At 42.2% G+C, this 15,638-nt stretch overlaps 1 protein-coding gene across 1 annotated transcript in view; it reads left to right on the top strand.

Annotated features, from left to right (window-relative positions):
* GRM7 (glutamate metabotropic receptor 7) overlaps window positions 1-15,638 on the top strand; it is a 283,321-nt gene that overhangs the window by 187,640 nt on the left and 80,043 nt on the right. Inside the window, exon 5 of the mRNA XM_075158579.1 lies at window positions 3,947-4,087. Coding sequence (XP_075014680.1) covers window positions 3,947-4,087 — 141 coding nt within the window. The remainder of the gene's footprint in view (window positions 1-3,946; window positions 4,088-15,638) is intronic.

Raw genomic sequence — 15,638 nt, 5'->3', positions numbered from 1 at the left:
GGGTGCACAGTACTGCTCCCCAGTAAGGAATTAATAGAAATTTGGCCTGCTACTTTACTCCATCCCTCTGTCAGTCAGTCACTTGCCTGCTTGTCTTGATCAATAGCAAATAATGATAAAAAATGTACACTCTTTAATAGGGATCTATATTCCTTCTTGAGAATGCAGAGGGATCATTAAAAAAAATCAATGAAAATGTTACTATTTGTTATTATCTGTAAAGGTTTAGAGTAATTCTTATGGAATTCTATTACAGTTTTATCAAGATTTATTGATTTTTATCTTATTAAGTTATAGAGCACTTTTCCCAGAGGTCAGTTAGTTTGGCATATTGGTAACGTATGCTGTTTCTCTTTCTGAGGCATATATATATTGCAGATCTTATGACTGAATATCCCCTTGGAAATGCTCTTTTAATTGTGAGTAAAACTAATACACATGGGTTTACAGGAAAACAAATTTAGCTGGTATGTATCTGAAAATCTAAGAGTATTTTCTAAATTTTCTTCTGACCCATCCACATGAATATTTTCCTTAGGAAATTTCAGCGCAGAAGTTCAGAAATTACGAGAGGAAATGGCCTCAAGTTGCGCCAAGGGAGGTTTAGATTGAACATTAGGAGAAATTTCTTTACTGAAAGAGCGGTCAGGCCTTGGAACAGGCTGCCCAGGGAAGTGGTGGAGTCCCCATCCCTGGGGTATTTACAAGACGTGTAGATGAGGCGCTTAGGGACATGGTGTAGTGGGCATGGGGTGTTGGGTTGACGGTTGAACTCGATGATCTTAGAGGTCTTTTCCAACCTTAATGATTCTGTGATTCTATGATTTCTCCAATGCTGTCCTTTTCTAGAGACTGTGCACAGAAACATAAGTCACTAATCTGTCGTTAATTAAGCAGAACAGCTGCGGCAGGAGAGTTTTACTAAATGATTTCCCTAAAACATGGGAAACCCAGGTTAAGTCCCTGCCTTAGCATAAACACAGCAGGAGGGGATGGGGGGTCTCTGCCATCACAGGTCGGCTCTTTTCCTGCAGCTTCGTGCAGTTTTATTCTGGAAAGTTTTCATTTCAAGCTGCAAAATATGTATTATAGTTGGGTCAATAGTGCACAAAGCTAATACAAGGAGACAGATTGACCCCACTCCTAATCTTCTTTCTTATTTGAAAACATCTGTTTACATGCTGTCTATTTTTATCCCGTAGTGGATGGATTGCTATGCTAATTTAACGATGCCATATGTTTTTCCTCTGACTCAATTTCATTGTGTGGAGTGCCAGATTGAGTCAATCTACCCACCTATTTCAGTTAGAGAAATTGTTGGCTATGGTGCAAGGAACTTTTTTCTCGCTTTCAATGGAATATGTATTTACTGTCATTTCTAACTGCAAAATCAAAAGGAACCATGTGATCATGCAATATAGAGAGATGGTTTAGTATCTATAAGAGCTTGCTGCTTCTGTGCAATGCTAGTACAGGCTGTAAAGCCAAGTAAAGGGACAAAATAGATATTCTGGGATTTGCATCTTCAATGGATTTGCACTTTTCAGATGCCAGATAATTTACTTCCGAGCCTCTCAGTGTGCAACCAGCATTTTTCAAGTCCTCTTTACAATTGTTCTGCTTTATCTAGGTTTCAGATTTGCATAGTTTGAATATCTCAACAACCTTCTTAGTAAAAGGAAAAAACTCTTTTGTAACCTGAACTTGAACTGGGATTGCAGTTCTGGAAGGTTATATGAAAAATGCTGAATCTAAACTGTCTCCGTAAGCAAAAGCTCTGATGTTGCTCATTGCAGGCTAAAGACAGGTATCTAGAAAGACATAGGAAAACCACTCGGCCCTAGTAACAGTGGAGAACATCCTGCTGTTCGAGTATGCTTGTTGTAAGACTGATCCAACTCTCTGAAGAGAATGGGCACAGCCCCCTTCCTTCACAGGACCTGTCAGAATTGGGAAAGCCTGTAAAACTGAGCAGGGATTTCAGCTGCCAGGAGCCTGTAACCTGGCTGAAGGGGTGGAACAATGCCTGTTTTGTGGCACCTCTGGTGCAGAGGTGATAAGCCTTTTCCATGTTCTATGCCAAGAATACTTGGCTGCGTCACTCCATGTACTCTTCCTTCTGAGCAGATGAGAGAACACAGCTTCTGTCGGCTACAAAAAGAAAAAAAGACAAAAGACTTCACGTATGAGCGCGTAGATGTGCACCAATATATTTGTCCTCATGCAAATCTTCTGTTTGCCAAGCAAAACCAAAAGTATTCTGGGATAGTAATAAAATAAAAATGTTGTGGGAGGGTGGTGACCTCCGCTCGTCCCTGCGCTCGGGCGTCTGTCAGGAGCAGCTTTACCCCGGCCGCGCCGGCTGCTGGCTCGAGTCTCTTCTCACACCGTGCTCTCGTGGGAGCTTTAGTCCTTGCCTAACAAAGGTCAGATTTCTGCCGTCGTACTAGTACTCAGGATATCTGCCTATTGATTCGCAATTATTTGTATGCACAAAGGTTTCCTTAGGCTCTAAGGAGTTATCTCAACTTTGAAAGAGAATAACGGAGAGAAGACTGCTTAAATACAGCGAAGTGAAGCAGTAGTGCGCAGGGCAGTTAGTACTGTGATGTTCCTTTTGGTCTGAAGTTACCATTGCTTATTGGGAAAGTAAGTATTTGTTTCAAAGTTCTGTATTGTATTGTGAGAAAAATCCATTAAAATGAGCATGATCTTTGAAGGGATATTGTCTGAGGTGTTAAAGGATATTTGGCTCAGTTTTAAACTATAGAATTTGAAAATTTGATAGAGAAAATCCTTACACTGTGGCAGGTCTAATTTGTTATCAGACTTTAATAAACTGTATAATTTTGTAGTACAGTTTTAATTCTTTTTACTTGCCCTCCTGGTTTGTAAACCTTTAGATATACTTTTTCTTTAATTGCTATACATACATATATATATATATGTATATACACACATATATACACATGTAGATATACAGTGATATACATTTCTGCAAAAAAAATAAAGCCAAACCAAGATATGTTTCTTTTCTGGCAAGTTGGTGAGGTGCTACAGAGACATATAATACGGTGAAGAGCCACATGAAAACTATGAACTAGTCACTGCTACACAACTCTTCAATAGCTGTTATGTGGTTTCTTTCGGGGAATACAGAGGACTATGTGTTTTGAAAAAAAGAAGACCCAGGGGCTTCGGAGATCTTTACTGAACTTCAACTGGGCTGTTAAAAAATTATCATTTTTTCCCCATTATTGTAATACCGGAGTTGTCTCTCAGTTTTCCTCGTGCAGCGCTGCAAGCTGTTTGGGGCGACGTGGCTTCAGGAACAGACTGAATCTCACGGGTCTAAGGAAGGAAACCTCCCCCCCTTCGGGATGCCTAATCCAAGCGCCTGGTAAATCGCCGGGATTCACAGTTACCTCTTAGAAGTTTTGCTCTCTGGGTTTATCTGTACCTTTGTGAAAGGAAATTAAGGGAAAAATACATGCTACGAAAACAATAAGGTGCGCTGATAATGGCCAGTTTAGTCAGATGAAACTGCCTTCTCTGGAGGTCTGGAGAGGTTAATTACAAAATTAGTTGTATTGAGCTCAGCCTAATATCAGCTGCACCGTATAATTTATTTCCATTCTTTATTGGTATGTATCTAATCCATGCTTTTTGCTTATAACTCTTTTTTATATTAACCTCTGTTTTACATGTATCTTACCTAGCTTTGAACCTCACAGTTAGTAGCAGGGTAATTTACTTGCAAGATGCAGCTGATGAGATAAAACGTGCAATGGACTTCCTTTCTTTCCGCGGGCCTCTCGTGTGGGTAGAGGTGTGAACGTGTGCTGGATATTGAAGAAGACATAAACAAAGTATTTGTTTTCCAGGCTGCAGTACTTCCCGTGCAGTATGAGCTAGACTTCAGCTTTCTACCTCTCTCCTTCTCCAGGGTTCGATGCCTATTTTACCTCCCGCACCCTGGAGAACAACAGAAGGAACGTGTGGTTTGCGGAGTACTGGGAGGAGAACTTCAACTGCAAGTTAACCATCAGTGGGTCAAAGAAGGAAGACACAGACCGAAAATGCACAGGTAACTTCATTCACTTCACGCTCCTCGTGCTGCTGGCCGTGGGCTGCAGTGGAATGACTGCACAGCTGATGTAAGGAAGCTTGGCTGGAGACAGATTGAAAAAATAAATTGAATTTTTGTAGGCTGTAGCGAAAATGGAACAGCAGCATCAGCCTTGCAGGACAAGAGGAGCAGATGGAAAGAGTCAAAAAATACATTATTTCTTCCTTTTTCTGGCTGTCCATCCAGCAGCAAAATCAGTATTTTCCGTGGCCCCAGAAGTACTTTTGTTTGAGTGCAGGGTGGCTTGGGGGTCTTTTGTTAGTTTGTTTTGGGTGGAGAATATTTCCACAACTTGTGCCTTGTCACCCATCTGCACGTCGCAAATTGGCCACCTGCTCCGTCAAAGCACCGTCTGCCCACGGCCGCACGCTGACCGTGTGCGTTTGAATTCCACTTTTCAGGGGAATGCACCTGTAGGAAAGTATTAGCACGGAGTGAAATGTTTTCATCTTAGGTAGCACAAAATTGTTGGTCAGATTTTTGTTCTCACTAATGTTGTTTAAGAAATCAGGGTTGGTTAAACTTTTGCAGCCGCAGCTCAGTAACACAGAAAACACACTGGCTGCGTTTGTGGCTGAGGCCCCTGCCCTTTAGTAGCGTCTTGTTTGACCTCTGTTATTTTCTGGTGGCTGACAGATTCACTCCTCTTTTCCGTTTGTGAGGTTCTGCCCACCACTTGAAAAATCATATTTTCCAGGAACTCCTGTTTCCGATCACATGGAGATTCAAGGAATTATTTTCAGTTACAGAGGTGCCCAGGAAACGGTGGGGGTGATTTCGTTTTGAACTGAGTTAGGCACTTCTCAGCACAACCACCGTCATGATGCGGGGTGACACAGTTCATTAAACTTGACGAGTTTATTTTGAAAGGAAATGATGGGCGAGACGCGTGTTCTCGGAGTCAGTCAGACGCGGGCCTGAGCAAGTGCTGCCAGATAGGGTAGCATTGTCCCTGCGCAGGGACAATAGCAGCATTGCCAGTTTAATGATCTTCTGCTCAATTAAGGTATTAGATTGAGGGTACCTGTCTGGAAAAAATACTTCTAAAACTCAAAAGTAAGGAGTCTGCCCTCAGACTGCCAGGTCCCTGGTGAGCCTGTGTTTGTGGCGTGAACGTCCGCAGTGTGGGGCTGGGGCATTTGCTCGGGGCTTAAAATGCAGCGGGGAAGCTTCGGCCAGAAGGTACCTCCTGTGGCACAGATGGCAAAGCCCATAACGCCGCCTGGCGTCCGCCCTGCCCTTGCCTCCCGTTGCCTTTCCTTCCCTCTCCTTTTAATTTTTCACAGCAGCAGTTTAAATGTGTTATGTTGAATAATTGCCTTGAATTTTGATCAAAGGAAATTAATTCATAGGAGGATATGTTTTACTTTGATTGAAAATTGATGAAAACTTTCCATATTTCATATCATCTGCTTTTGGTTTCAATTCGTGGATGGGAGTGGGAGTGTTGTGCATAGAAACAGTGCAGTGACTGCTGGGAATACATTGCTGTTAAATTTGGCATTTGGAATATCCTCCAAAGGCTGGAATTTGACTAAAAATTGCTAAAAGATCTTTGGGATAATTTCTAAAAGTATCTTATCACCCTTATTGTTTACGCCATTATTTTACTACAATTGCTCACAGCCTGTGCTTTCTGATGCGAATGTAAAAATGGTGTGCTGCCTCCCCTTGCCGTAGATTCAGCAGAAACATTTATTTTCGATGGCTAACTTACCCTATCGAACCGAAATACCACATTATAGCTCGATATGGTACCAAATGACGTGCCTGCCATCTTCCTTCCCTCTTCTACAAACTGAAGTAAATTGTGCATCAGAAAAAGCATTAGCTTTGAATTATATTGCTAGTAGGAGAGTCATAATGTCCCACTGATGTAATAATATTATGAATTATGAATCATCATTATTTTAAAATTTGATTGGTAATTTGTAATGCAGCAAGGTACTAGGCTACAGGCCATCGGTTTCTGACAGCAATCGTGCTCCTGAGCACTGGCGTGAGGTGTGGGAGGCTCATGCTCCAAATGGAGATGCTTGCACGTAGCAGGGAGCAGCTCAGTGCTCGTGGCCACAGACTGCGATCGAGAAGAAAAGCTGCTCCAAGAAGGCACCCTGTGGGCAGCTTACCTTTTCACATCACAACTTTCTGAAATATTTCTACATGCAGAACTTCTACATTATTGTCATTTATTTAAGCGTGGAAAATTTTCCCTGATTGGGATGGTTAAGATGTAGAATGACAAAATGAAAATATGTTTAGCCCACTCTACCTTCTTTCTAGATAGGATTAAATACACACACCGCTGTAATTAATAATGCTGTTTCTAGCGATGGACTTATTTTGGCGTGGTTCAGGGCATGATCCAGTGCTGCTAAGTGGTACTGCTGCCAAGGACACCTGTACTGTTGTGCAGATAACTTCTGCTGGGAGGCAGGCCATTTCAAAGCGGTACGTACGCATACGGCAGAGACAGCCGAGTCCCTGGCTTTTCCCCAGAGAAGAGAAGGATCGGTTCCTCACGCGATAAGTGGTGTAACTTCAGTCGGGTGCTGCCTTCTGTGCTTGCCCGGCCCTGGCGTTGCTGAGGGACGCTGTGGTTTTCTTTTGAGGACACTTCATCAACCTATAGGGGGAATCTAATGTAATCGCTGAAACGGCGTGACAGTCACAAGCATTGGGTTTAGACAGTTCACTGTTATACTTCTTGCTGTTTACATTTAAGAATATTGGAGAGATTCACTTCAGTCATAACAGGCCACATCAGGTTAATGTAGGAATATTTTGGAAAAAAGTAGTTTGCAGTACCATGCATTACGGTAAAAATGTGCTTTTATAGAAAAGGCTTAACAGAAGAAAACGACTGTCTTTGCAGAAGAGAATAGTACTGCAGTTCATAGCTGTGATTCTGCAAAGGGAGCCACGCCGAATGCTCTGCCCACATCCCGTTACATGCAGAGATAGGGTCTGGGCTTTGATTGTGAGCTCAGCTGAAGATATTTCCCTGTACAAACCCACGTTGTACTAATACTGCCAGTGCTGTGAGATTTAGGGAGTTAGAATTAACAGGTGATAAAACAAGTTTTTGTGTATGTATTGTCATGGACCATGGACCAGGTCGTTCATAAGTTTCAAAGTGATTACTGAAATCACATGTTCAGTAGGGCTGCACTGTACCAGCCCCTGCAGACAGCGCAGCGTGCCTGCAGGTCGCTCTGCTAACACAAGCATCAGCCTGGTCGCCCGCGGGTGCTCCCGGTTCCACCGGCGCTCACCTGCGGCAGGAGGAGGTGTACGCCACAGAGAAGTGCAAGCACTTTGAATGCACAGGCATCCGCTATACCTGCTTTTTTAACGACCTGCCTCCTTGGCGGGTAACACTACCTGAAGAGGAAATTGCAACACTTGACTGTTTTCACTTATTAAACATAGCTTTTCATTCAGAGGGCTTTACACTCAAGGAGACTTAATGAAGTGATATACGGGTGATGTCACCTTGGATGTCATTTATCAGAATGTAGATTACTCGGAGAGCTTTTCTAATTATCTACAAGTGTAATCAGTCTGAAGGTACAGCCCAGATGATGGATCAGACAATGACTTGCTCTAGAGAAAATGCTGGGAGAAAGCTCCCTGCAAGATGAAGTGACAGAAATGCAGCAAAAGGGTTCGTACAAGAGGGACAGTTGTGTTTAGAATTTAAATTGGAACAAGAGAAAATGCCTCAGAGGCACCCAGATTCACCTTCCGGGGCAGTGCGTAGGCAGGAGCAGTCTCAGGACTCTGAACCCTCCCACTGCTCCCTGAGGAGCATCTCATGCAGCCTTGCTCTGAGCAAATTCACGTGCCACGCTACACGGGGAGGGAACTCCTAAACCCCCCGTCCCGGGGCATCTCTGAGCCCTGGCCTTTGTCGGGTCCCTGCGGAAGGCTGGAGGGGTATGGTGGGGGGATGATGCTGTGAGGGGGCTTGCCCCATCAGCAGGATTTTACTGGGCAAAGAGTTGGTGGCTCAGAGAGGCCAAATCCCTTTTAAAATGTGAGGAGCATCTATCAGGAAAGGCTATTCTAAGGACTGATTTTATCTCATCTGAAAATGTTACAGAGTAGGATTAAAAGTCAGCGAAGGACAGAGATGTCTTGGCTAAAAATAATAAAAATAAAAAAGGCAGTAATTCGTGTGTGCATATACACACACACACTCACTTCTAAAGCTGGGGAGAGTGCCTTGTGCTCTGATGTTGTCCTGGTTTCGGCTGGGATAGAGTTAATTTTCTTCCTGAAGTGCTGTGTTTTGGATTTAGTATGAGAATAATGTTGATAACACACTGATGTTCTAATTATTGCTAAGCAGTGCTTACACTGAATCGAGGACTTTTCAGCTTCTCCTGCTCTACCGACTGGGTAGAGGCTGGAGGTGCACAAGAAGCTGGGAGGGGGCACAGCCGGGGCAGCTGACCCAAACCGGCCAACGGGATATTCCACACCATATGACGTCATGCTCAGTATATAAACCGGGGGAAAGCTGGGCGGGGGGCCGCTGCTCGGGGACTGGCTGGGTGCCGGTCGGCAGGTGGTGAGCTATTGCATCGTGCATCATCTGCTTTGTATATTTTTTAATTATTGTTATTACTATTTTATTTTATTTCAATTATAAAACTGTTCTTATCTGAGCCCATGAGTTTTCTCACTTCTACTCTTCCGATTCTCTCCCCCATCCCACCGGGGGAGTGAGCGAGCGGCTGGGTGGGGTGAGTCGCTGGCTGGGGTTAAACCACGACAGATGTGCATCAGAGACTTGGTACGAGATCAGTGAATGTCCTGCCTTGCATCTCAGCCTGCTTTGGATACAACTGTTGTTTAGGGAGGGAGGAGAAGGTCCGATTTCTATTTAGTAAAGGAAGAAGTTAAAGTAGCAAAGGAATAGTTATCCTGTATGTTTATACTTTACAATAAAGTTGTGCGGCGTGTGCCACACCTCTGTCAGAATTTCCTGTAACTGCTTTTTGTAGGAGGGGATTTACCCTTTGAAGGGGAAGAAGGAATACAGAGTGCCGAGAGCTATGCTTGGTCTGGGTTTTCTCGAAAAAAATGGTGTCTGAGAAATGTATCATGTATCCAAAATTGCTGGAAGCCCAAGTCTGGATAGCCAGGATCTGGCAGGTCACCCCAAATGTGGCACTGTACTGTGTTTCATGATGATGGAAAAGGAGGGGTGGGGGAAGACAGCCCAGATAATTTTGGCAAATCACTTAATTATCTGTGGTTTGGTTTAAAATGATACCAGTAGCTGGGATTTGGGGTTTTTTTTGTGTGTGAGGATAAGGAAGCTAATAGCAATATCCTGTCTTTTTTTCACCAGGAGTCAAGATGGCTTGTACTATGAAGCCATATGTTAGGGAAAGAAAAATAATGAGAAACAAAAGATGTAGCAAATAGCATAGCCTGCGGATATCAGAATATTATTTATAATTTGACTACAAAAAGTGATCTAGTGCCTTAATAGATTAGCAAAGTACAATTTACTATGGAAAGAAAAATACTTTTCAAAATGCTATCAAAATTCCTCATCTCAGGAAAAAATAAATTGTCTGAGATGTTTCAAGCAACTTCATGGCAGATGGCCAATATCTAAAGCATTTCTTTAAACAAATGCCAGGAGCCGCGGTGTGCGTGATTCACTTTTTATGAGAACAGCTTTATGGTATTCATTAGAATGAATATCTGTTGGACTTGAGGGTGTCAGAAAACCTTAAGTGTTCACAGTGCCGTATAAATCATGTCAGGGAGAGGGGCTAAATTTAGACTGATTCCCACCGATGGTGTTGAGGGCTGTGAGTGCAGAAGGTGCTCCAACTCCGGCACTGCTCAAGGTTCGGGATGGCAGGTTTATACAAACGATGCAAGGGCGAAACCGAAGCTCCGTCAGAAAGCTGCCCGGTGTTCGCAGGCAGCAGCAGCAGCAGGGCTGCACCGTCGGCTGCTCCCAGCTCTTCTCGGCATCCGCTTCCTATTCGCGGTAAGGCTTGTGGGTATCGCTGCATCTGGGTGCTACAGCAAATATCAAGAATTCCTGAGAAAAAGCAGGTTTAGGAGGGTCCAAACCATCCACAGTACATTTTTCTTTTGTCCAAGAACCTGCAGCTTCAAAAACCTTCTCTCTTGTTGCGGGTGTGCTCAACATGAGCGTTCCTTGAAACGCCTTTCCAGAGCTACACAGGGGCTGAGCGGTGCCGTCAGCTCCCTTTAGTTATCGTCAATTTTCTGTGCATCAAGCTGAATTTTTTCTGCGGCTGTGCTTCAGAAGGGTGGGGGAACCTTATTACCTCTGTGCATAACGCAAAGACAAGTTGACTGACTTGTAAGCTCTGTGGTTGAGCAGCTAAGACTGTGGAGGTCCAGGCTTTGTGGCTGTCCCTCTTACTATTTTTTTTTTCTACAGAACAAGTTTCCAAAAAAAAAAAAGCAGTTTTTTTGGGTTTTTGTTTTTTTCCAAATCTTGGCCAATGATATTAGATCTTTCTACCAGACCAAGTCCTCTTGTTAATGCCCACTCTCGTCATGTATAAGAAGTCCTGCCTAGGCAGTAGTCCTAAACTGTAGTCTAGTCCTAAGCAGTGGTTAGTCAAGGTGCTGACATACAGAAATACTTAACATAAGGCTGGCTGTCATGAATCCTGTATACAAATTGTAAAATAATTTGCTTTAGGACAAATACTCAGCTCGGATACCCTTTCTCAGCTGCCACTGGACCCAGCAGGATTTACATGCCTGTGACTCCGGGTGGATTTTTGCCCAGGATTTTGTGGTGTGTGATTGATGACATAGGCAGGAGCAAAAAAGCTTTTGGTTAGCTCTTGTTACAGAGATTGCTTTCTGCATTTTCTCCTCCAGGCTTCAAGGCATGAAATGTGTGTTAATGCATGTGTGTGAAGGTATATAATATTTCAGTGCAGAAAGGGTAAAGACTAAAATTTATCTTCTTTTGCTTGCCCTGCAAGCTACGAATAAGGTTAAAGGGCAGACCAGGATGGGAAATTTATCTTCTCAATTACATCCCGTGCTCTGATGCAGGTAAATAAGTGGTCTAGATAGTTGTTTTCCTGCTTTGCTGGTATGGCCTGCCTCTTCCTCCCTTCTTTCCTGCGACAACCACATAATGTTTCCTTGCTAGGGAGTGGCTGATCTGTATTTTTGTAACATGTTTCCATTGACAGCTTCTGCTTTTTCTTTCTTTCTGATGGTGACCGTCTTTCAAGTTGTCCGTGATCTTGGTTATAGGCTCCCTCTCAAATTGCAATGTTCAAGGGGAAAAAAAAAATCCAAGATTTATCTCATGAATGAAAGAATATGCTCTCCAATAAACTGCTTTTTACTAAGTCCAGCTCATCTTTGGGTGACCCCTCTAACTTCTTTGGGCCAATATAGCTATAGCCATAGCTCAGAGACACCAAGACTTACGTGAGGATGCATGGTTAGCCAATGTTTGACTTCAATTTGAAACCCAGGGTTTCAGTTCTCTGTTCTTTTACTAGATGGCATTTTGTAAATACTTCAATGATCTTCAGACTGCCTAAACGTATCAATGCTAACATCCATGAGAAAGAAAAGTTGGCTTTTTTTTCTGAAAAATGTTATGTGCACAAGTTTAGGAGCAAACGAACCATGTTATGCACTAGCTTGCAAGTTGACTGGCTATGTGCAACTCTTTCTAAAAAAATATTTTCCATATACTATCAAATTGTCCAAGTATGCATTGTAGCTTAATGACTTCTCTGCTTTCATTTCAAAAAGTTCATCTCATTTAGCATCGTAGTACTTCAAAATATATATACCTGAAATTCCTAAAAGAACCCTGCAATGGTTGGTTCAACCACCATTAAACTAACCTTGAAGAGTTTATTCTTAAGGCAAACCAGTTTTATGGATTTCTAGACTCTTATTATCTTTCAGAAATACATTTCTTAGAATTGCTTATATTTCTAGATTGCAAACCCCACGTTTCAATGACTGTCTTCTTGCTATACATACCTATTCCTCTATTTGCAAGCTGCATTTTTACCCAAGTGCTCAAATATAAAGATAGCTCCAATTTAGGCCTTCTAGTCTTTAAAAAGTGCTTCTTCTATACATTTGCTTGATCACTGGCTTCACTGGCAATTATTGCTACAGGAAGCTTTCTTCATTTGCACATTAACAATATAAAGCTGTAAAGTGTCTGTGATTTACATCAGTGTTGGCTAACCTGGTGCCGATTTTTTTAATGATTGTAGTACTTCAGCATTGGAATATAAATGAGACTTATTACATATGTTTTAATAGGAATGTTGAATGCTCAGGAAACATCTCAGGTAAGAAAATTAGGTCAGTTTTCTAACCTAAAATCTCTTCCCTTAGATACACATACACACCTGAGAACAGAAACTGTTACGGTGGGTTGAATCAGTGTAATTGAGAAAAAAATCATTGTCTGACAGATGGAAGTGGATGTAGCGTCACAAAACTCATTGCATCAAGGCTTTCTGTAAACTGCTGAATTATTATTATGATGATCCTTACCAGGTAATATTGTTATTTCTGGTATTGGAATACCAAATTTTCAATAGGACTTTCTGCTGCACTATGCTCCTTTTGGTTTTTACTTCAATAATTATGAGTGAAGACCAGTTACAGTACAGGAGGTTTTTTTGCTCTCCTAGATGAGGAATATGTTGTAAGACATTGTGAGAGCCTGGTTTCCAAAGTCTGATTAGAGAGTATTAGCTGATTAGACATGGTTGAAGCTGACCACATCTGCTTTCTGTGGGTTTTGGTGGTGTTACTGGAGTCACGCAGTACAGCTGTATCTCTGTTTGTCTCTGTATATCTACTGTTGCAGATGTCTGACCGTGGGTCAAGTGTATACCAACTTAAGAAAAAAAGCATTTCTAGTTAAAAAGGCTTCCCTGCTTGTTATTGGCATAGAACAATTGGTCTGATTTCCAAATTTGTTGTGCAATATGAAGTTCTCTCTCTTCATCAGAGTTGCAGGAGGCTGAAGGTTGCAGAGAAGATTAGGGAGAGGTTTCCTCAGAAATAAGGCAGAAATGGCATGCCCCAGCATTAGGGAGGTGGGTGCTCTGCCCTTCCTGGGCTGTGCTGCTGCCCTGACTCTGCCAGCTCACCGTAGCCTGGAGGAGATGATGTTTAAGCTGAAATTTTATCCTAGCACAGAAGGATGTTCTTATGTGGTTAGCAGCAGAAACTTGAAAGTTCATCTGTTTTCCCCAAGAAAATCCATGGGGATTGGCTTGATGGTCTTGAGATAAAGGCTTTTGTCTATAATGAGATCTTCTGAATTAGGATGGGCTGGATAGATGACTGTAACTACATAACTGCATTATTGGATCTTGTATTTCTTTGTAAAATGACAATACATGGATTATATTGCAAAGCGGTCTGATTGTCATACTCTGCTTGTTTAAATTACAATATTTACTCTAGCATATTGTTAGTTTTTCTCAAGCTCTAGTACTCGGCTACTTTCAAATAAAGAGCGTATTTGGAGAAGCCTTCAGACTTTACACCTCCTGTGTGTACAGTAGGGTCTATACCATGAGTGAATATCCAAGGAGTAATAGCTCTGATCTTATTTTGGAGAGCCCTGGACGCATGTACTTGTCTATTAAAGATGGATCCATTTGCTTTGGCTCTTGCGCATGTTTCTGGAGTGCCATGAGTACAGCCGTTGCAGCTGCACAGGCTGAGCTCTCTGCACTGTGTGTAGCTGGAGGAAGCTTCAGTGTCATTATGAAATAGCATATATGGGCACTTACACAGTTATAGACTAATAATTGTAGCTCCTGCATCATGGATGTTTCTTTGCTCACAGGCATCAGGTTTCTAATGATGCTAAATATGCTGGAGATGGATGAAGAGTATATATTTTTCTGTCAGCACTTAACCAGCTGCTGAATTCTAACTTGTACAAATAATAGCTGCTTGTTTGATACTGTGAGCATTCTGCAATCTTGAAATTAAATCTCTTGTTAATGATGACTGTCACCGAGTTCTCAGCAGTACTATTATGTAAGTTCCTTTGAAAATGTGTTTAATCCTTCAGAAACTGAACCAATGTCTGAATTCATCTAATGTAAGCACCAGTGAAGTGGGATTTTGATGTCTGTCTGTCTGAATTATATGCCATAAAAGTTGTCCTTGCAACACTAGTTATACATCACAACATATCCCCTACATTATGTGATGATCAATGATGAGTCCAGAAAAATCAGCTGAAGGAGAGATGTTGAGAAAATGTAATGTGAAAAATGATGTTGTCAGCTCCTTTTCCATACAAGGAGGTGTTAAGCATCGCCTTTACGGAGATGCAAAAAGTGTGACCAGGAGTTCTTAAACTTGCATTTCATTTCCATGTCATCTGAAAGAGAGTGTACAAGAGGACTTCTTTCTCTCTGTATTCTCACTGCTCTGGATTTGGGCCTTTTTTTTCCTCTCTAAGTTGCAGTATTTTTCTCTTGTGTAGATTTGCCTGAAGCAAGAGACCTAGCTGCTCAGTCTCTTAGGAATCATGATGATGAGCACTTGAGACTCAAGTAGGAAGTGAAGTTAAATTATTTGTCATCACCTTCAAATAGATTTTTTGGAAGCAAAAAATGCTCGTGTCAATAAATTGCTTTTGTGTTTCATCCTGCTCCTGACATCCCAAGGTACTCCATTTCAAATCCATGGTACAAAAGTGCATTCTCTTGAAATCCCTTTGTATGCATGTGTCTCGGGTGTCAGCTGCTTCATTGCTGAAGAAAATACTGTTATTGTATGACTCCTGAAGATCACCAAGTTAAAGAAAAAAAGAAGCAACCTGTAAAGAACAGGGGCATGTGGGAAGAACAGGAGATTGGCACACCACAGTGCAAATGGGGTTTATGTTTACCTTCTGTGCTTTTTGGTGTCTTATGACAGCATGGAGGGTTGCATGGGTTCTTGCTGCACCCAACACCTGAGTTCACCTGCTGCTTCTTTCTCTTGCACCAAGCTTCGCTCCCCTGAGACCCCCACGATGTCCTAACATGGCCGGGCTGGGCTGCCCCTCGGCCAGGGGGTGCACGCAGCTCTAGTATTGCTGCTTTTATCTGTGAGAACCTGATGACTTCTGTGGGCTTCCTTCTCTTCCAGGAATAATTAATAATTGAATTTGTATACACCTGTATATACAGGAGCTATTCCTGAAGCATGTGGTAAAACTTTCTGCTTGGCTTCTTCAGCTAAACCTAAGAGGGCAAAATATTTGCTACACTGTTGTTGAAGTTGGAATTAAAATTGTGCCCATCACTTAGGTTTACCCCTGCCTGAAAATGGACTTTGGGCCTGATTTGCTGCTCACTGGGTTACTACGATGGTAGTTTGATGTAATCTAGAGGGAACGCTCTGTTCAGTCAGGTCCATTAATCTGGATATTTTTTATTTTATTTTTAGTGTTGAAGTCTGAAGACTATTTGACATGTAAAATATG

The sequence above is a fragment of the Calonectris borealis genome, chromosome 10, assembly GCF_964195595.1.
Source record: "Calonectris borealis chromosome 10, bCalBor7.hap1.2, whole genome shotgun sequence".
Taxonomy (NCBI): Eukaryota; Metazoa; Chordata; class Aves; order Procellariiformes; family Procellariidae; genus Calonectris; species Calonectris borealis.
Note: the sequence above shows the minus strand (reverse complement) of the source record. Positions and strands in the feature narration are given on the sequence as shown.